The 22,626-nt window shown below is 43.3% G+C and overlaps 1 protein-coding gene across 2 annotated transcripts in view; it reads left to right on the forward strand.

Moving 5' to 3' along the window:
- COL14A1 (collagen type XIV alpha 1 chain) overlaps positions 1-8,549 on the forward strand; it is a 218,387-nt gene extending 209,838 nt beyond the window's left edge. The window contains exons 46-48 of one of the 2 annotated variants that reach the window (XM_059395092.1): positions 4,278-4,355; positions 5,874-6,029; positions 7,656-8,549. In XM_059395092.1, the coding sequence (XP_059251075.1) occupies positions 4,278-4,355; positions 5,874-6,029; positions 7,656-7,735 (314 nt within the window). In that variant the 3' untranslated portion in view covers positions 7,736-8,549. Of the gene's footprint in view, positions 1-4,277; positions 4,356-5,873; positions 6,030-6,813; positions 7,402-7,655 lie in introns of those variants that run through there. The other variant, XM_059395093.1, reaches the window with a different exon arrangement.
- The last annotated feature ends 14,077 nt before the right edge of the window (positions 8,550-22,626 follow it).

Raw genomic sequence — 22,626 nt, forward strand, 5'->3', positions numbered from 1 at the left:
GACACTAACAGTAAAGAAGACATGATCCTTGCCATCAGGAGGCTCGTGGTCTTAGGCTAGGCGAACATGAGGACAAGCAAGGCAATGGGTAGGTTCCAGAGGAGGCACGGACAATATGGAATCAGAGAACTCATTCATTCCTTCAGTGAGTAAATAAGTAAGTATCTGTAGGCTTCATAGTATGTGGAAGACACTCTCGGCGTGTCAGCAATACAGCCATGAAGCAGATCAATAATCCCAGTCCTCTTGAATCCTGTATGCTTCTGCTCATTATGGTTGCAAGAAGCACTGGGCTGGGTCTTGAAGACTGAGAGGTATTTATGGAGACATCCAATGTGAAATGGGTGTTCCAGAAGGAGGGGCATCCTGTGCACTGAGGAGTCCCAGTGCCTTTGTGGAGAGAACATTGGCACTTGGCTCTGGGGACTTCAGCTAAACACCAAAGGGCTCCACCTTCAGCCCTCACGAAGAGATTGATGAGAGAAACCCTTATTATGGGTGATGATGGCATATTTTCTGTGAAGAAGGACTATGCCCAGATCTATTCATCGCCTGCCAACATCTCACAGATGGGTGGACATTTTGGGACATCTGATTTCTTTCCTTTTAACCATGGCTTACAGGCTTCTCAAAAATATATGCAGATCTATTTTTAGAGAGGTGAGGTCTCTAAGCCTGGCCTTTCATCTCAGCCCTCATCTTAGGTCCTTAATTATTGATTTTTAACATGATTTTTCATTCTAAGAAAAAGATTTACAACCAAACTCAGGTGTCATGGACACGAAGTTTCCTTTGGCTCGGAACCTAAGTGAATACATGGACAGATATTAATCTATTAGCCTACCAGTAGTTGGAACAGATCTTCATTTCAAGGATACTGAAATCTAAAATTCCTCATTAGTGGCTAAAATTAACAAGTCAGGAAATGACAGATGCTGGTGAGGATGCGGAGAAAGGGGAACCCTCCTACACTGTTGGTGGGAATGCAAGCTGGTGCAACCACTCTGGAAAATAGCATGGAAGTTCCTCAAAATATTGAAAATAGAACTACCCTATGACCCAGCAATTGCACTTCTGGGTATTTGCCCTAAAGATACAAATGTAGTGATTCAAAGGGGCACGTGCACCCAAATGTTTATAGCAGCTATGTCTACAATAGCCAAACTATGGAAAGAACCTAGATGTCCATCAACAGATGAATGGATAAAGAAGATGTGGTATAAATACTCAGTGGAATACTATGCAGCCATCAAAAGAAATGAAATCTTGCCATTTGCGATGATGTGGATGGAACTAGAGGGTATCATGCTTAGGAAAATAAGTCAATCGGAGAAAGACAAATATCATATGATCTCCTGATATGAAGAAGTGGAGATGCAACATGGGGGTTTGGGGGGTAGGAAAAGAATAAATGAAACAAGATGGGATTGGGAGGGAGACAAACCATAAGTGACTCTTAATCTCACAAAACAAACTGAGGGTTGCTGGGGGGAGGGAGGTTGTGAGAGAGGGGTGGGGTTATGGACATTGGGGAGGGTATGTGCTATGGTGAGTGCTGTGAAGTGTGTAAACCTGGCGATTCACAGACCTGTACCCCTGGGGATAAAATTCACTATATGTTTATTTTTTTTTAATTCCCTATTAGTATAATTATATCCTTAGAATTTTCTCGAGACATTTTGAGCGGCTGGAATATTTTTGTGAGACTCTTACTCTCTTACCTTGATTTGTAGTACAGGTAATATCAAATGCCACTCATTTTTCTCTACATAACTAGAAAATTGAAACAACCAGAATCCCCACTGCCCAATCTCCCCCATCTTTTGCTTTCTCAATGAAGAAACAATGGATAAGTCAAGAAACTCTTTTTTTTTTTTTATATTTATTTATTTGACAGAGAGAGGGATCACAAGTAGGTAGAGAGGCAGGCAGAGAGAAAGAGGGGGAAAGCAGGCTCTCCACTGAGTGGGGAGCCCGATGTGGGGCTCAATCCCAGGACCCTGAGATCATGACCTGAGCCGAAGGCAGAGGCTTAACCCACTGAGTCACCCAGGCGCCCTAAATCAAGAAACTCTCACCAGAGAGCTATTCCTAAGAACACTTTCCTGCATGTCCTCTTCAGCCTCATGGACAGCATCTCCTACTTTGGAGAATCATCCAGAAGCCATGCTGTGAATGTTGATCCTTGAGTACCGTAAGGTCATGGGAGGCCTCTGAGTCACCACACGCTTAATCACGAGCAGGCTGCCATTAGTCATCTGTGTATTTCATTGTGTTCTAACTCTTTAAAAATTAGTGGTTCCCTGTGGGGAAAGTGATTCTCATTCAAACAGAAGAAGAGGCTAAGTATGGTGAAGTACATTGGCAACTGAGAGGACACCTACTGGCTGAAAAGTGCTTATTCCAATTAGCCACTAAACTAAGAGCTAAACTGGTAGCTAATTGGGTAATAGCCAGTAGGTGTACCCAGGGTGCTTTTCTGTCTGAACAGCTTGGTGAACAGTTGAGTATTACACGTTGATTGGTCTGAGTATGTTGGGTGCTTTTTAAACTCAGATGAAATTGTATTTTTATTCTTGAGAAATTACTGTCTTCCTTCTGGGTTCCTAAGACAAGAGTCAGACCCAAAACAAGAGGAGGCCAAGTGCTCGGTGCCCGGCTCTCTCCTCTCTCTTCTGAGCTCTTGTGAGCTCAGAAAATACCACCGAGGCCACACAATAGGCGTGTGTGTGGGAGGTCTAGCAGGGAGTGGAGAAGCACTGAGGACCGCTAACAAAGAAGGAGGACTTTTTAATTTTTTTTAAGATTTTATTTATTTGACACAGAGAGAGATCACAAACAGGCAGAGAGACAGGCAGAGAAAGAGGAGGAAGTAGGCTCCCCACTGAGCAGAGAGCCCGATGTGGGGCTCTATCCCAGGACCCTGAGATCACGACCCGAGCCAAAGGCAGAGGCTCAACCCGCGGAGCCACCCAGGTGCCCCAGGAGGACTTTTTGAAAGGGGCCACATAGACCTTGACCCCAGAAGGTGGACCCAAGGAACACAGCGGACCCCAGCATTCATATCAACAGACAGTCGTTCTATGTGCCATGTAGCAAAAAGAACCAGTTGCTCACCAGTCTTTTTTAATTTTATTTTTCCAACTATTTTCCAAGCCCATATTACATGAACGCCTAGCTTTCTGGAAGTTATAAACCAAGACGTGAAAAGTGTCCTTGTTTGTTGTGTCTCTTGGTTTGTCTGGCGTGAATACACATCGCCTTTAGGAAGAGAGAGAAGTTACTTGTAATTTTAAACATTTTAAATCCCTGGTGGAGGGGGTGCCTTCTCAAATTGGTTATTGTCATTTATTTATGTTTCCTTCCAGGCTTTGCCAATTCACACATAATTCCTTTGTGAGTCTAATCACATGCAGATGCAATGCCATTCTGCTACTTCAAAGCATTGTTGTACATGAAAAACAGACACCAGAGACCTTCTGTGTTGTGAGCCTGGGTAACCCCCACCCCCACCCCCACCTCGGCTGATGTGATGCAACTCTCTCTGGGACGGGTGGGCCACAGTAGAGCGTGTTCTCACCTGTCCCGCAGTCTTGTGATAGTTGTTAGGATGATGAGGTGTCAGAGTGTATGTTTCCTTGTTATTTTGTGGGGCTTTTTTTGCCCGTGAAAACGTATAGTTTGTTAATAGCACTGTAAATGATTTGGAAGAAGGAGTCTGCTCAGTGGAAAAGAAGCACGAATAGGTTTAGATTTTTATGGGGCTGAATCAGCCAAATCAAACACAGGCTTTCCCGAAGCTTCCAAGTTTTTAATGGAAACTCACGCTCTTCAGAACTTTGCTGCCTAATTATAATTCATGCCTTTTGCAGATACATTACAGGGTGGACCAAAAGGAAAATGTTAGCCACATTCACTTGTGATTTCTATTGTGTGACCATGGAGCGCCAACTGCATATGTCCAATGGCCTGCTGCGTGTAAAGACACGGGCCAGATCCTGGCGGGCCAGACCCCTTCGGTAGGAAGGTGGATAGACTTACAGTATCTCAAATACAAACAGTGTGTTCGGCTACAGATCTAGCCTTCCTTATGTGGTCGTACATAATTCACAGTGTCAGAATTTAATTTAAAAGTCCCCTGAGAACTGTAACCCCAAACCAACTCCTATCATTATCGTTACCAGAGAGGTCTTTTTTTGAAAGATTTTGCCTAGATTTTCTTTTAAAGACTTTCTTTTTTTTCTTTCTTTTTTTTTTTTTTTTTTTTTTTTTAACAGGTCTAACTGGCATCAAGGGAGAAAAAGGAAATCCAGGCATAGGATCCCAAGGTCCAAGAGGTCCCCCGGGACCAGCAGGTAAATCTTCCTACCTAACAGGAAACTGCAAGATGAAAATCCTAACGTTTTATATTCACATGCATCACCGATGAGAAAAATGGCCTTGTTACATCTCGTATCTGATGGAAATGGCTGTTTTTCTTATTCATTTTATTGGAAGGCCAATTGTTAAGTGACAATCCTCCCAGTACAGAAGCCTCAAAGGCTTCTAGCATATTCTGGGACCCTATTGGCTTCATGAGTTAGGCCATGCTAGGTTATGCTGTAGTAACAAATCAATCCCAAACACTTAATAGATTGACACGATAAGGGTTTATTTTATAGTCCCCCGAAGTTTGATTTGGGTAAGGTGGCTTTTCCCCATGTTAGAACAAAAAGCTTCCAGGAAAAAGATAAAAGAGGCACATTGGCCTTCACCTTCCTCAATGGACAATGACCTACATCACAGTGAGGCCTATTTCACTGGCTGGGACCAGCCACTCTGTCTCCGTTGAACCACATGGGAGGCTTCAAATACAGAGGAACATGTGGATGTTTGAGAAACACTCAGAGTTTCTGCCACCATGGCCATCTTACTGGATGAGTTTCATGTCAGTTTTGAGTTTTGTGTATATTACTGTGTGCTTTTACAATGATCTCTGGGTTATCATCCTCGTTATTAGAATGGTAAGTTTCCAGTCCCGTTGGACATTTTTAATCTGGTTTTAGCCACATCAAATCGAATACTTTATCCATTTTTTTCTTTCCATCCTAATAATGATTTTGGAAAGTACTTTTCCTAGGAGGGATTCCTAATGGAAAAGAGTCACTTTGAGCATAAATGCCCCTATCATTAGAGCTGGTGTGAGGGGCTGATCTAGCATCATGTGTTACGCAGAAAGGATGGTTGGTGAGCGTAGACTGAATGGGACTGAACCTACGTAGAGCTGCAGTGCTTTTCAAATATAAGGCGACACTCATTCCTCATTTTCAGTAGAACTAGAGTTGAAGAGTTCATCTCCACTAAAGTTGAAGAATCTCATTTTTTATTGAAGAATGCCTTTTCAAACACTATTGTAATCTAGGCCTAAAAGTAAGCGTTAAAACACCCAGCCTGATAGACTTCCTAAAATCACAAATATTTCAATCTCCTCTTTTCACTCAATCTAAGTGCTCCGTCGGTATAAGGTAGCCTAAAGAAATTTTGGTTCAGTATTTTAGGTCTGATTTCAGACTTTGCCTTTTTCTCCTGCGGGATCATTTCTTTCCCACTCAGGCTAATGTAATTCAATTACCTGAGGCCAGAAAGCAGGACAGATTATGAGGCTGAGACTGAGTGTGTTTGTGTGTGCATTGGAGTGTTCATACACACGTGGGTGTGCTTGTCCAGCAAATCCAATTGAGAAGTAAAAACTCAATGCGCAGAGAGAGACATCTTATCCTAAATGTCAGGATATGTGAGGTGGCTTCTCTTAAGGGTTCGTTTCCTTCTTGGTAGTCTCAAAACTATCTATGATGGTCAAAGACCAACTGTTTTCCTTTGTGGGTGCTTCTTAGGACCTTCAGGGGAGAGTCGGCCAGGAAGCCCTGGGCCCCCTGGCTCTCCTGGACCCAGGGGTCCACCTGGTCACTTGGGGGTGCCAGGACCACAGGGTCCTTCTGGCCAGCCTGGATACTGCGACCCTTCTTCGTGTTCTGCCTACGGTGTAGGAGGTAAGTGCCAGCCCTTCATGGGCTTTGAGCAATGTTTCGCTTTGATTAGAACTATAATGATGAGAGTGCAATGAACAGTAGACCAGTTATGGGAGGGAAGCCAAACTTGAATGCTTCACTACCTTAAATTATCCAGAGACCTCTTCTATAAAGTGCAGGCTATCCCTGCAAAAACCTTAAGAGGAAAATGAAAAGAACACCACAATTAAATCTTCCTTGTTTACAAATGGCTGTCCACACTACCTTGGCCTCCGACCTCATATTTGATCATTGGGGGACATATTAGAACTTTCTGGGTTACTGCTGTGGTGTGGTCCTATTTCACTCATGCTTTGGAAAAGCCTCAAACCTGGGACTTCTCCCTAATGCGGAGGGCCCCTCAGATTCTTTTGGGTGACATTCTGCCCACCACATACCCACCATTTTCGGTGACCAAAGGTAATGTTAAGAAAAAACAAGAGTGACCATGCCTGTCCCTGCCGCATTACTAACTCCTGGCCTGAGATTGTGAAAGATAATGCTTCCTAAAAACATCTGCAGCCTGCATGTCGGCGAGTTGTGCAATAGGACATTTTCTGACATAGTCACTCTTGGAAGCATCAAGAGAGATGTTCAGAGACCGCTTTGGGGCAATAAACTTCTTAGTCAAAGAATTTAAGTATTCTGCGTTAGGAGAAATTTAACCTTATTTTCCAGAGGAACTGGTCAAGAGTTTTGCTGATGTATTTTTCTCTGTTCATCTCTTCCCTCCCTGTTCTCTCAAATCTCCCTGTCCCTTATTAAGATCTGATCCCTTACAATGATTACCAGCACTGAGGTGGAGCTCTTCCACTCTGACTCCATTGGGCCTGGGCAATTGGCTTCGGATCCAGAACTGTCCTGTTGACCACCACCACCACCCCCAGCCCCTGCCCCTAACCATGGGCACTCTGCTTCCCTGCCTCACCTGCTTCCCTCCCTGCTCCCGACACATACACGTCTCTTGCCCTCCCTGTTCCCGACACATACACTGATAATACTGGAACTTAACCAGATCACAAGTGTCCGTCGTGACAGGAACTGACAGCTCTGTGTCCTTCTGGATCTTTCTGGATGTCGGTCTATGACTGTGTACCAAGAATTTATCCCCAACTTTTCTGTGTGTAATAACTGTTTAAATGTGCCTTCTCCTCTTTCCTGTCCCCACACAAGATTGACGGGCACGTCCCTCCCCCACCACCCTCCTCTCCGTCCCCCTCTAATGTCCCCCCTTCCCAACTGTCCCCTGGGTGATGGGTTTCTAACACGAGATCCGTTTTAAAATTTATTTTCCTGTTATAATTCTGCTGAGATTCAGGGTTCCTTTTGTAAATAAAACACATACTATATTTAAGCAGTTGGCCGTGATTCTAGTTTTCTAACCATTGCTGTAACGGGTCTGCCCCTTCCTTTGCTAACCATCTGAAACCTCACGGGGGAAGGCACAAGTGGCATGGTGGGTAATGGGAGCTAGTGCTTTCCACCTAAGCAGGCTTTCTCTCTCATTTATTGACCAAATCTGTGTCTCTTATGGACCCATGTGAGGGGAGAATATCAATTTATGGTTCCTGGGTCCCATCAAGTCCCCACCCCACTTTTCCTCTCTAGCTCCCCATCCTGATCAACCGGAATTCACTCCTGTCCAAGACGAGCTAGAAGCCATGGAACTGTGGGGCTCAGGCATCTGATCGCCCTAGGACTAATTTGGAGACCAACCTCAAGAACTCTTAGAGAAACTTATTCAAGAAGAATGTTGTTATGTGGTTTGTATGCTACCTTTGGGGGGCTTGTCTCACCAGCCTAAATTTCCTTGGACGTTGTTAATATTGGTATTATTAGCAAAAAAAAATTATATTTTAAAAAATCCCCTTCATCTATGACACCACAGGATTTATTTCTCCTTGTTATTTTAATGGCATGCCAGATTATTTGTTTTTCCAGAGAAGAGTGCTCAAAGGAAAATTGGCAAAAAAAAAAAAAAAAGTTGAACTCTGGAAATCTTTTCTGTGTTAGATGATCTCAAGTCCTAAAATGCATCAAGACAGCTATGATTGTATTCAAAGGAAATGGGGCCCTAGCAGAATAAGAATTTAAAGAGATCCAAAGATTATGCCATTTATCCCTATCTCCTGTGGCCTTTCTGAAAAGAAAAATGGATATTATTGGAGAAACTACCTCTTGATTAACTGATCTATCCAGCTCTGAGATCACTCGGTACCTCGTTTCACTGGTGTCTAAGAATATGTATCAGAATACAGCCTTTCTGAGTTTGGTGATTTTAAAAGTAGATTTAGTATTTTCAGTGGCTTTACATGTAAAATAGTGACTTTCCACCAGTTCTAATGCGAAGAGATCCAATCTTGATGAACGACTCATCCAGCGGTATTCCAAGACTTGCCCTCTTTATCTACATGGATTACTTTGTACATGCAGATACTTTTTTTTTTTTTTGCAAACCCATTTCCATTCTCTTTTATAAGCAAATAAAAATTTAAAACAACATTGTGGATTCTTTTTACTACATTAATGTCACCCTAAACTTCTATAGTTTTAGCCGAGTTTCATTTTATTTTTTAAAAGATTTTTTTTATTTATTCACTTGAGAGACAGAGACCAAGAGAGCACAAACACAGGGAAAGGCAGAGAGAGAGGGAGAGGGAGAAGAGACCCCCCCGCTGAGCTGGAGGCGCGACATGACCTGGAGATCCAGGTCATCCAGGACCTGGAGATCATCACCTGAGTCAGAGGCAGACACTTAACCATGTGAGCCATCCAAGCACCCCAGTCTTAGCTGAGCTTTAACCAGAAAAACAACAGTTGGTTTCCTTCAGACGGGTATTCAAATTTTCATTCATTCATTCATTCACTCATTCATTCTGAGTGTAGTAAGAAGCGTAACCGAAGAAGCGGTTGATTTGGGCCAAAGAAAGTGGTAGATTTTTTTTTAATTTTATTTTATTTATTTGAGAGAGAGAGAGAGAAAGAGGGGAGGGGCAAAGGGAGAGGGAGAAGTAGACTCCCCACTGAGCAGGGAGCCCAAAGTGGGACTCAATCTCAGGACCCCAGGATCATGACTGCAGCCGAAGGCAGTATCTTTACCGACTGAGCCACCCAGGCACCCCAGACTCGTAGAATTTTATGACTCCTATATAACCCACAAGAAAATGCAAGACTGGTGCTAAATAAATGTTCTCCAATAACTTACTAACAGTTGACTGAAGAGCCATCTTTTTTCTAGTATTAAGAAGAGTCTGAAAAACTCTAGAAAGGAAGAAAGGAAATGAGATTGAACCCAACACACTCTAACACCTGACTATAATATATCCTTTGCTCACAAAGGAGGAAAAATCTAGACACTTGAGAAAAATTTCAGTTCTATTATTTGCCTGTTGAAAATAAGATGGAAGAGAGTCGTAAACTTAGTGTATGCTCCTTTTCCTGGAGCATCTCCCGAGGAACAGATAATTTTAAAGAGTAGAAATGGGGTCACTTATAACCAAAAGTTGGATTCTTCCTGGATCAGTAAGGTCTTCTGACCTTCTTTGGTTTCCTTCACTAAACAGATCTGATTTAAAACCTTTCCAGCCAAAGGATTCAAACAGTCAGTTCTACTTATGTGCCTTTGGGGATTCAGGCAAAGAGTTTTTTGGTGCCTTTGCAGGAAATGAAAGAAGACTATGAGCAGATAACCAACAGCTGTTCCATTTTAGTTATGGCAAATCATTCCACATGTAGGAAGAAGGACTGATGAGATGGAAAACTTGCGCAAGGTTGATCAGGATGACTAGAGCCAGAATCACTTAAGAGAGCTCCTCTGTAAAAGATTAGGTTATGTCATTAGTCATTTCATACCTTTGTGTTAGATTTCTTAGTCTTTTAACAGGTGAGTAGAGAGAATACTCTGTGTGCTTGGCTCTTGGAAACGCCTAGTCTAATATCGTGCCACGGAGAGGACTCTCAAAGTCTGTAATAAATGGTGAAGTATAAACCAGCAGAGGTTCTAATCCATTCGTATCATTCTTGAGTTGTGCAGATACACTTGGCTTTGATTTTATTGGATGGTCTAAATCTATTTATTTTAGCTAGAGGAAGGTTCCATTCATTTGGAATGTGCCATCCCTTGGACCCAGTATTTCAGATTTCTCTTGAGTGAAATGTTCAAAATAAAAGGTGTAACCCAAATTCAGGACTTTGGTGGTTACAATAAATTGCCTTGTGAAAAACTGACTTTGAATTGCATTTTTATTGCCTTACCTATTTTGGCAGGAATATGCTTCTATCTTAATTTATAGTTTATCCTCTTTCTGAAAGTAAGAAAACATTATCTCATATAAAGAAAAACATTACTTTTCAGAATTCTCATCACTTCGATTAGAAGCTCTCAATGACTTGAGAAATAGTCCTTTTAGGGTAGTATCTTGTATTCAGGAAAACCTCAACTGAATTGCAGGACAACTCTCCCCCTTTCTTTCCTACCTCCTCTGACCCTCCATCCTCTCCTAACTAATCTTGCTGTGTACTAGGAGCTGTTTTTGTTCTCAGGATAAAAACATTAATAAGAGAAATGTGGGCTTGTCCTCATGGAGCTTCCTTTCTAGTGCTAGAGAAAGAGGGGAAATGAGTGAATCAAGAAGCAAAATGAATCTCAAATTGCGTCGGATAGGAGGAAAGACTCAGGAAAAGTGCTGAGAGCGGAATATGAAGAGGAGATAACGGCACATCTGCTTCCATCTGGGGGGACAGAGACAGCCTCTGTGAGGGGCTGATGTTTAAGCAGAGATATGAAGCTAAGAAAAGGGTTGGGAGGAGAGTCCAAGCCAAGATCTCATCACATACAAAGGCCCTTTATCAGAAAGGTGCTTTCAAGTTCAATGAGCTAAAAGCGTAATGTGGCAGGAGAGTGAACAAGATAAGGCTGACACCAGAGTAATGAGGGCAACGGGCCAGTTAGTGATTTAGATTTGAGGCCGTAACTAACTTAAAACATACACCTGAGGGGCGCCTGGGTGGCTCAGTGGGTTAAGCCGCTGCCTTCGGCTCAGGTCATGATCTCAGGGTCCTGGGATCGAGTCCCACGTTGGGCTCTCTGCTCAACAGGGAGCCTGCTTCTCTCTCTCTCTCTCTCTCTCTCTCTCTCTCTCTGCCTGCCTCTCCATCTACTTGTGATTTCTCTCTGTCAAATAAATAAATAAAATCTTAAATATATATATATATATACCTGATTATGTCAGTCATCTGCTGAACCCATGTTTCTCATGGAACTTCAAATCTCAATCACTAACTGGCACACTGCCTACCTTGGCCTAAGACTTGGAGACTTTGGTCTCCAGCCTTATCTTGTCTCAGACAGAAACAGTGAGGAGCAAGGATGAGCCAGGACCTGGAGGACGGTTTCCCTGCTCTCTTTGGTAACCGAGAAATAGATGCATATTGTGTTAAGCTCTTGAGACATTAGACCTGGAAGAGCCGTGTTGCTGAACTTCTCTTCTGAAGCTGCCATTGAGCAGTTACTCTAGGCCGGGCCTACTCCAAGGGCTTTAAAGTCGAACCAGTGAGGTTGGGTTCTACTCTGCTGCGGTAACAACAATTTCTTCGCTACTTCCATATCAACATGTACCTCCATGATTGCCGAAAGAAGAGAAGAGAGGCCATGGAGAATCATCTCCCCCAACTACCTCCAGAAGTGACACACGTGACTTCCACTCACATTTTATTGGCCTATGTAAATCACATGAACTCGGTGAACTTCATCGGGGTGAAGTATAATTTTCCCACATGCCAGGAAGCAGACAAGAACCAAAAATATTGGTGAGAAGCAATAAAAGCTACTCCTTAGGTCTTAATCATTTGGTCATCACTGCAACCAAAGAGCTAGTTCACTGTGGTCTTGATTGTCCTGGTGAAGAGACAGCAGCACAAAAATGTTAAGTTACCTACCTGAGAACACACAGCTAGAAAATCAAATGTAGACACTCTGACTCAAAGTATCCCCTCTATCCCTGGGCTACTCTGCCTACACATATTGGTAATTCTTACACTTTAATGGTAAAAAGGGATGGAGATAGGGCTTATTCAAGTTCAGATTCCTGGGCCCTGAGGAATCACCAAAAACTGTGCTTCAGTAGTCTGGGTTAGAAACTCTGCATTTTTTTTTTTTTTAACCAAGCACCTCAGTGAACTACAGTTTGAGAAACACTATTTTGACATCATTCTGGTTGCACAGTGGACAATGGGTTGGTTGGAGGAGATCACAGTAGATGAGGCAACGTGAGTCACACCATTGTCGTGGTCAGAGGAAAGCTTGTGGAGGACTGAACCAAGGTGGTGGAATTGACAGGACTTGTTAGAAATGGAGATGAGGGGGAGAGATGTGACTAGGATAACCCAGGTGTCTGGCATAGCTGACTGGGAGTTGGAGACATCCAGCCCCCTGAGAATCACAGATTTGGGGCAGGGAAATGGAAGAGTTCAGTTTAGCAGAGAAACTGAGAGTTAAGTGCTAAATAGGTGATTTGGAGCTTCAGAGAGTCATCTGGGTCAGAGACATATACTTCAGGGTCATGTACACGTAGGTAGCATTTAAAGGCCACAGGAATGAACGAGATCTCCTGGAGATTTTTCCCCATCCTTCTCCCCCTCTTTCATTTTTGTTTATGCAGACTCTTCAACCTGGTTTTTTCCTATTCTCTTTTGAAATATATTTTTCAGCCAAGTAGTCTCCAAACTACAGCCACAATGAACTAGTTGCAAAACTCCTGGTGCATGTTCTCTCTTGTTTCTCTTTGACTCCTTGCCTATTTTTCCCCACCTCAGTTTAAATGACGTATTTATATTTATACTCCACCTCCAAAACTCACCCACATTCCTCTTCCAATATGAAGCCTTCCCTGAAACCCACCATGACCATCGGGACGACCTTGACAACCATGACATCAAAGTCCCCTTTTCTAGTTAGTTCTTTAACCTCTGTGCCCCCATACTATTTGTGTGCATTCTCTAGGAGTTCAACTCTTACTTGACAGCTGCTCAGTAAATGTCTGTAGGATCATTTCGTCCTGGCACAGTTTCATTTATAACCTGCCTGCAGTAAGAAGAGTTTTCTCTCTATATTAACAATAACATCTGGGAGACAGGAATAATGTCTAGGAACAAATGATCAGCTTCTATAGGGACTTGCAAATTGAGATCTAGTGAGTATTTCAGAATCTGAAGAGGAGGTAAATAAGCCATGTCTTCCTGTAAATCTAGTCATTCATGGGTTCATGTACTTCTCCCTCTCTCTGTGCACACAAGCGTGCATCCACCCATCCATCTGATTTGGAATTAGTATCTGCCATGGGTTCAGCCATGGATTGGGGTGATGGGGAAGAAAAGATGAATACAGAGTCATAGGAGCTTCCTCGCCTCCTGCTGGAACTGGAAGCAAGTAAGCTCATTTGTATCAGAGTGGAAGATCTATCCCAGGCTAACATGTTTGGATCTCTGGCTGACAGCAGTAGGAAACCACTGGGCACCTAAGCAAATGAACCATCTGGTTGTGCTTATTTTTTGGAGGCCAAATTTTGATAGAGTGTGTGTGTGACAGACTGGTGTCAGGGAAGAACAAGGAAGGAAAAAGACATTTAATGAAGACTTAACGTTTGCTAGCTTCTGTTCTAGGTACCCAATATTCAGTTGATTTGCACAACTTACTCCAAGTATTCCCTTTTTACAAAGGATCGTGTAAGGTAAGTAACACGTCCAATGTTACACGCATACATAAAAAAGGCAAAGAAGGGATTCTTACCTGGTTGCCGCCATAGCGCATGGCCCCTTGCCTGTGCATCTCATGCTGCCTGTTGCAGTCGATGGGATGGAGAGGGCCTGCCCCCCACAGCCCTGCAAATGGGAATAGGAGGAGGGGCCAGCTCTGAGAACTGATGAGGAAGTCTGAGGAGCAGAACTCCATGACTGATGGGAGGAGGGGGGACGGTGACGGGCAGAAGGTGAGAACGGCTTCCAGATCTGAAGTTTGGGAGATGGTGCGAAGGGTGATATCACTCATGAGATAGAAACTTGAGGAAAAAAAATAACTTCAGCATGGCACATTGGCTTTTGAGGGTTTTTTGCATTTTCCAGAGTAAGTACAATATGAGCAGACAACAGGGATTTAAGCAGGACAAAACAGGGCAGGATGATTTGGGATGACTAATTTAAACTACAGCAGCCGGGCAGGACTTAATCTCCTTGGGTTGTCCCCAACAGAAGGGCTGTTCAGATGCAGAGTGGAGGTTTCCAAGGTGTGAACCAAAATATTTAGTTCAAAAAAAAAATCATAATGTCATATTCTGATTTGATGTGGCCTTGGAAACACTGACGTAAAAGGTTCATTTGTGCTGGACAAGCTCCGAGTTCAGAGAATTCCTTTGCTACAAAGTCTGGTTCTTCTCCTGACTCTTTAGAATTACTCTGTCACTAAGAAAAATTAACTACAGGAATGAACTTGCAATAATTTTACATTTGAATAATTTGATCAAACATGTGGCCGACACAAGATATTCAACTGAATTGTTAAATGAAAAAAGCAAATTCCTGAACAGTATGTATGCTATTTATTGATTATTCTGCTCATCCATCCATAATGAAAGATTGGGGTGAATAAACTCCAGACACTTAGCCATAGTAATGTCCTGTGTACAGGATTTGGGGGAGCTTTTTTTTTTTTTTTAAGATTTTATTTATTTATTTGACAGACAGATCACAAGTAGGCTGAGAGGCAGTCAGAGAGAGGAGGAAGCAGGCTCCCTGCCGAGCAGAGAGCCCGATGTGGGGCTTGATCCCAGGCCTCTGGGATCATGACCTGAGCCAAAGGCAGAGAGGCTTTAACCCACTGATCCACCCAGGCGCCCCGGGGAGCTTTGTTTTTTAAGTAAAGTATTAATTTCACGGAAATGCTGATTTTTGACAATACTGTGGATGCAACAAACATGTGCTCTCGGAAGCTTAATACTTTACAGGGAAATCACAAAAGATTTTAAAATAAAATTCTGCTTTATAAAAACTTCTTAATATCCTCATCATAACTAATGACTTGGAACAGATGAAAAATGAGTCATTTTAGACTATTTAGAAAGATCATAAGCAACGATAATTTTAAAAGCAGAATTAAAGGGGCAGGAGGCTAAACACATTACCAGGAGTAGTGGAATGATTTTCTTGTTTTGGTAGCATTTGTAAATGCATAAACGTTGGTAATGATTTATTTTTTTCTCTGTATCTTGCTAAGTAATAAAAAACATATGCTGCCATGACTTTCCATATTTTGTTAGTTGTTTGTTTCTTCATTTAATTGCGTTTTATCTCACTGATTAGAAAAGATCTATGGTCCATGTGGTGAAATTCAGCTTCATTAACTTAAGCTAAAATAAGTTTTATAATGAAATCCAGGGAAGTAAACGTACCTTTTTTTTTTCCAGATCTAAAATGAATGTTGTTGGTAACAGAGCAAAACTAAGCGAGCCCAACAGCAAAGTCTAATTACTGAAGACATTTATCTCCATTTTTCATTCTCCTGTCATCTGGCCCAAATCAGTGAATCCTGATGAAATTGTATCCCTGTTATGCACTAAAAACCATGTCACAAAATCATTAACCAGCTCAGCTTTCACTGTGAGGAATCATTTTTATTTGGATGTGTTAACGACGAGATGTATTGAAGAGAAATCAGTTCTTAGAAAATGCCCGTGTTTTTACTCTACCTGTCCTTTCTCACGTCCTGCTCATACAATACCTGTGAACTGGCAAGTCTGGAGCCGACAGGGTTAGACTTCACAAACCGAGTTCTTTTTTCGCACGTTGCAGCTGTCCTATTTGGACACCCCTGGTAGAGGGCTTGCTAACTAAATCTCCGTTGTCCACTGGCTGCCTGCTCATATCCTTGGAGCACAGCCAACGGGTTCTATTCCAATGTCAAGTATGAGTGTGTCTTATCAAACCAGGACAGAGCCTCAGCTCTTGTGACTGCGAGAGCAACAGAAAAGCTGGAAAGAAAACAGATGCAACTCAAAAACGGGTTGTGCAGGGAGCAGGAACCTTCTGTCCACATTCTACAGGTTTGGGGAGGTTTACTTTTCTTTTCCTGAAATATCTACCATTCTGTAGCTGGGTGTTTTCCAAAGGAATTGTAAAGGTAGCGTTCAAGGATGGGGAGTGATCTAAGGGACCATGAACCCAGCAGCCTGGCAGTGTGGAAATAGGCTGATGACTTCTATCATCATATTTCTAGACAGCAGAATAATGACGTTTATGCCTACCAGGAAGACCATGGCTTGGACACCATTTTTGAATCTTGACATTTACTTGGTTTTTGGATTTTTGTTCCTATCAAAGCAAGGCCTAACTACAGCAAAGGCAAGTGTATCTGGAAGCAGTCACCTGCTTTGTTACTTGTTAAGGATTATATCATCTTGGACTTCTTGTCCACACATTCTTTCCTTAACTGATTAAAGTCAAGATTTCTTACCTTCCTGACTCTAGTATCACCAAAGAGACAGTTATATTGAGTGTACCAATTATTTCCTATTGGCTTCTGTGTTAGACACTGGCTAGCTTCTGCCAAAACTTGATTCTCTCCTTCTTGAGTACGAAGTAGATTTTTTTTTTAAAGATTTTATTTATTTATCAGAGAGAGAGGGGGGGAGAGAGCGAGCACAAACAGACAGAATGGCAGGCAGAGGCAGAGGGAGAAGCAGGCTCCCTGTTGAGCAAGAAGCCCAATGTGGGACTCGATCCCAGGACGCTGTGATCATGACCTGAGCCGAAGGCAGCTGCTTAACCAACTGAGCCACCCAGGCGTCCCCAAAGTAGATTTTTTATTGCCCAGACCCCCTCAGTGTGGCTATATAACATGTTCTCAACCAATGAAATGTATATGTGACTTCTGAGTCAAGGGAGTTAAGATGTGTGTGTATGTTGTCTACTTGCTTTTTTTCCATTTGATACCTGAATGCAGAGGACTCCAAGGCCCTTTAGGAGGCAGGAGTCATAAGATGGAAGGTGTTTGGGTTCCAGAATGACTTTGCGGAAGGCCAGCGACTGATTAGGAACATCTGCATTACATTGTTACATGACCAAGAAATAAACTTTTATAGAGTAACAACAGCCCAGAAATGTGTGTGTGTGTATTACATTAGCTAGCCTTACCGTGGCTAATATAGCTGCCGTTACTCATGCCACAAATATTTATTATAGGCCATGGGTTTGTTATGTGCCAGACACTCTTTTGGGGGATTCCATGAGCCACACACTGTGTTAGATGCTGGGATACACAAGAGAAAAGACACTCTCTGCTTCAGTAAGCTCAACTCACCAATGGAGCACGAAACAGTTACAGCACAATAAGACAATGGTTATGGTGGATATATTACATGGGGCAGAGATAGCAAGGGAGAAGAAATACTTAAGAATGCCTGGAAAGAACAGAGGTATGAGCATTGGTGGAAATAGGATTGGTAGAGGAGAGTTGAAGAGAGTTTATTCCATGGCATAGAGACGTGAGGACATGCTTGTTTGGCAATTACCGATGGTTAAGAAGGACTGAAATGCAAAGTCCTACAACAGACGTAGATGGAGATGAGCATGGAGAGATGGGTTTACAAAAATCTGACAGAGTCTTATAGGCATTATAAGGTGTGTGGATTTTAGGCCAGGTGGTAGGGACTCGCCAAATTAGTTTGGTTTGGGACCTCTATGTTAGAAGTATCTATTTGGCTTCAATGTGAGGATGGATATTGGTATGTGTTGGCGCGGGTTCTTTGGGATGAAACAAGGTTTTCGGGCAGGTAGATTATTTGGGAGATGATCCCAGGAGCAAGCAATGAAGAGCAGGGCAAATGAGACAGGAAACAGGGAAAGCCAATATAAACATATATAGCCAGGGTCACCATGGTAGGCTGTAGGGATTCTGTTCCTTCATGTCCTTTGAGGAGTGGAAGACCACTTTTTAGAACTGTCTCCAGAGGGCGGGAGGCTGAAGCTTTCCTCCTCTGACTCCCTGTGTCCCACGGGTTGAGCCTTGGTTTGGGGGGTATTAACTCCTAACGTCGGGGACTGTCTTTGCATGACAGTACTATGAGACAGAAAGATGTTTCTAGCATACTCATGAGATAGGATGCTGCCAGCAGGGCTGAGTCTGAACTCGCAGAACTATCCACCCCAAGTCTGGCTAAGCCACGGGTGAGCAGAAGGGGTATGTAGTGTGAGGGTAGAAATGTGAGTCCGGGAGACAAGTCAGGAACCAGTGCAATTTGCCCAAGTTACTATGTACATTTGAATTACAGGAATGTGTTTATGGCACAACAACGATATCTCCCTGGCATATTTCAAGCACAATGGAATGTGCACGCAAGAGTGACACACAAAAATCGCTCTCTCATTTGAGCTTGTATTCTAGTGAGAATGACAGAAAATAAATAATAAACCTCATAAGGAAGTAAATGACACACACATAGGAAGAATGGGTTATGGAAAAGTAAAGGTAAGAGGATGGAAGGAGCTAAGGGTGAGAAGGGAGAGGGTTATAGTCAAATAAGGTGGTCAGAGTAGACTTCATGAGTACTGACATTTGAGCAGAGACCTGAAGAACGGAGAGGAGTAAGCCCGGGGGGTAGATCTGGAGGAAGAGACTTCCTGGCAGTGGGAATGGTGAGCGCATAGGGGCTCTCGGTAATAAGATGCCTGAAGTATTGCAGAAGCACTGAGGAAGTGAGCGTGGCCAAGCAGAAGGAGCAGAAGAATTGCAGGAGGTAAGATGAGAGTGGCCACTGGGGGCCGGATTACATGGCCTCTGGGCCAAGGTATACATGTTGGCTTTAATTCTGAGATAAATAGGAAGTGTGGAGATCATTTGAAACCTTCAAGAAGGAATTTTGGTAGAACGTCAAAGGCAAAAGTTTGAGAAAATTGAAGAGAAAAAGAGGGACTAAAAGAAACGGGGATAGCAAGTATATCCCACTCGTTGAATGAGTCTTGCTGCAAAAAGGAGCAAAGAAATGGGAGAGGGTATGGTACAACAGCAGGGTCAAGAAAACCACATATATATATATTTTTTCACTCCCTTAAGAAGACTCAAGTTTGGGGGCACCTGGGTGGCTCAGTGGGTTAAGGCCTCTGCCTCCACTTCAGGTCATGATCCCAGGGTCCTGGGATCGAGCCCCGCATCGGGCTCTCTGCTCAGCAGGGAGCCTGCTTCCTCCTTTCTCTCTGCCTGCCTCTCTGCCTACTTGTGATCTCTGTCTGTCAAATAAATAAATAAAATCTTAAAATAAAAAAAGAAGACTCGAGTTTGTTTCCTTTTCCTCCTTATTTCACCGTCTTGGCATTCTGGGGTGAGGGAAGCCGCAGGCAAGTGCTCAGAGGTTTGGTTAAAGGGGCAGAGTGGATCACCTCTTTCCTTCCGACTCTTTCAATCTGTCAAAAATCCTGCTGGCTCTGTCTTAAAAACCACAGAATCCGACATTTTCTTCCCTTTACACTTTGGGTAAATTGTATATAAAATATAAATATATAAAATATCCACTTCCCCACCCAGTTCCTCTATCTCCAACGTAGCAAAATACCTCCCAGTCCCTCGACTTCGCCTTGGAAGACATTGGCCAGCATGAGACACAAGCATGACACACACTGGATGTCCCCGCACATCGCACCAGCAGGGGTCTGACATTTGCTTGCATGGTAGGCTTGCTTTCTTGTGTTTCTGCCTTTCACCATGAGAACGTGCCTCATGCCTCGGGGAGCCACTGGCTCAAGGATGCCCAGAGACGTGTGCAACAGACCTGGACTCAAACCGTGGCTGCACTCCAGCCGACTTGCACATGTGTCAGAGGAGAAAAAGCTGATGATCGCTTTGGAGTGGTATTCTGCAAAAGGGCTCTGTCAATAGCCGAGAGATCTCATACTTACCACCTACGAATATGACTTGTCTATAACCTCTCTCTAGGTCATGTATCCTGTCTGCTCTCCGCATCCCTTCACTAGGGTACAAGAGGCCAGTGTGAAACTGACAATGATTCCAACGTGTGCTTTTTCTTGAACACCTCAAGTAATGAACTCACTTCTCTGTGGACACTGATCGCGTCCTACAGATTCAACTCTGTTCTGATGCCGTTGACCTGGTGACAGATCCTATAGGCTAAGGACTCAGTCCCCCACTCCATACCAATGACAAATCTGCATTGTCACCTGGGCCTCCTGCCTGGCTATAAATCAGAGGTTCCCACACCTCCCTCCTTGGGTTTGATTGCTTTGTTAAGTGGCTCACAGAACTCAGGCAGCTAGTTGACTCTTGAGATCACCAGTTTATTAGAGAGCGTATTAAAAGGATACTAATCAACAGTTGGATAAAGTGACACATCGGGTCAGGTCCCCAACAGAAGATCTTCTGTCCCCATGGGGTTTGGGGCCCGGCATGTCGACCTGTGGCTGTATTCTGATTCACCAATCTGGAAGCTCTCAGAGCCCTGGCCTTTTAGGGTTTACGGAGACTTTTTTACAGAGGCACCCCTAATGAACTCACTGGCCATTGGTGATTTACTCAACCTCCAGTCCCTCTCTCTTCCCTGGAGGTCAGGGTGGGACTGGCGGGTCCAATCTTCTACTTATGTGTCTGGTTCTCTTGGTAACCAGTGCCCATCCTTAGGTGGGAGCCCAAAGTCATCTTATTAATATAACAAAACACATCTTTACTACTCTGCTCAGTCAGGAAATTCCAAGAGTTTTAGCTCTGTGCCAGAAACAGACCAAATATATACATTTCTTGTTATAAATCACAATAGCACACCATGAGAGCAGGAAACTTATTCCCATATCTATTTCAAACACCTAGAATAGTTTCTGGAACATAAATACTGTTTGAATGACTGAATGAAATACAGCAGCTCATCCTTTGTTAATCTAGACCCGAGAGCAGGTTGATGAATGGCCTTTCCAAAGTTTAGACTTCGGGGTCCAATTTTCTGGAGGATACACACATGCACGCTTCTCCATGATTTACTGCCCCTACATATACATGGTGCTGGTAACGGTGCATAATAATGAAATAACGGGCCATATTTTCTTCACAAGTTGTAAAAATATTTTATTTGGATTTTGTGAATTTGCCAAAAAGTCAGACAGTTGCTTACATTATGCTCACAATTTTCTCCAAATACCAAGACCCCTTTTAGTTTTGTGATTGCGAAGAAAGGTGTCGGATGGCACCCTCATTCCAGAGTGTGATTCTGAGCAGTTTAATGTAAGCTGATGGGCTGGAGCCCCGAAGCAGCAGCCCGGAAAGCACGGGGGTCGCACTTGAAACAGTAGGGTCTTCTAGCGACCTCTGTTTGCAAGGCTTCAGCGAGTATTAACTTTGGACTTGAAAGTGAGGGCAGTAAAAGCAAAGTTAAGCCTTGAAATAAAGATCTGTTTGAAATCAAAGGGTTTCTCATGGACCAAATGGCGTGGATACAAACACATGTCTCCTTCTGAGGTCCTGTTTGTGCTGTCTTCGTGTGGAAAATGTATCCGAAAACTTCTTGGCTGCCAGCCCACTAGATGTTGGAGCGTGGGTGGGGTCCCCGTCTGTTTTACCAGTAGCTGGTCTCAGATTTCCATTCTTCTAAGGTGAAGCCCCAACCAGTCACGATGCTGCAAAACTATTCAACTCTCTTATTTCAGATTTTTGGACCAAGAGAAAAATACCATTTCTCTGTAAGGGCCTGTTTAAGTTGAAATGTAGCCTTCATGTCTGTCTTGGAAAGAGCCTACCTTCTTAAGGAGGGTTCTGTCCAATTCAAACTCAGCATTGTGGAGCTTGGCAGCACAACCCCTCCTGGGACTCGAAGGCTTTGCAAATTCAGACCTTGCTACCTGTTCCGCCAGGAAGTTTTCAGCCAGGAGGGACGTGGACAGTTAATGTTGCTCTTGGCTACACGTGGTACTAAGCCCCTTCTCCAGGAGGTCAGCAAACAAATGCAGCAGAGAGGAAAAAAAAGATGGGGCACAAGCATAGGGATGGTGTCTGAATGCAGCTAGCAGGGAATTCACGACGGAGGAGGAAGGAACTATGCTGGGAATCTGATCACGGCAGTTTGTATGCATTTTTTAATCTTCCTTCATTTAAATTAAACCTTACAAGTAAAACAAAATGCTGCTTTGAAATCATTTCTTTTTTAAAGATTTTATTTATTTATTTGACAGACAGAGATCACAAGTAGGCAGAGAGGCAGGCAGAGAGAGAGGAGGAAGCAGACTCCCTGCTGAACAGAGAGCCCGAGGCAGGACTCGATCCCAGAACCCTGAGATCATGACCTGAGCCGAAGGCAGAGGCTTAACCCACTGAGGCACCCAGGTGCCCCTGCAATTATTTTTAAAGACGGCAGCATTTCTTTTTGACCACAACCTTCGCCTCTGGCTCAGCACATGGCCCCACCTGTCTACACCAAGGGACATGATGAGTCCCACGGGTCCCAGTTCTTTAAATTAAACCTTACAAGTAAAACAAGTATTCACTTTGTAAATTTGGAGTAGCAATTAGGACAGGGAAGAAAAGGATTGCGTTCTGGTG

This window comes from Mustela nigripes, chromosome 3 (assembly GCF_022355385.1).
Source record: "Mustela nigripes isolate SB6536 chromosome 3, MUSNIG.SB6536, whole genome shotgun sequence".
In the NCBI taxonomy this organism is placed as follows: domain Eukaryota; kingdom Metazoa; phylum Chordata; class Mammalia; order Carnivora; family Mustelidae; genus Mustela; species Mustela nigripes.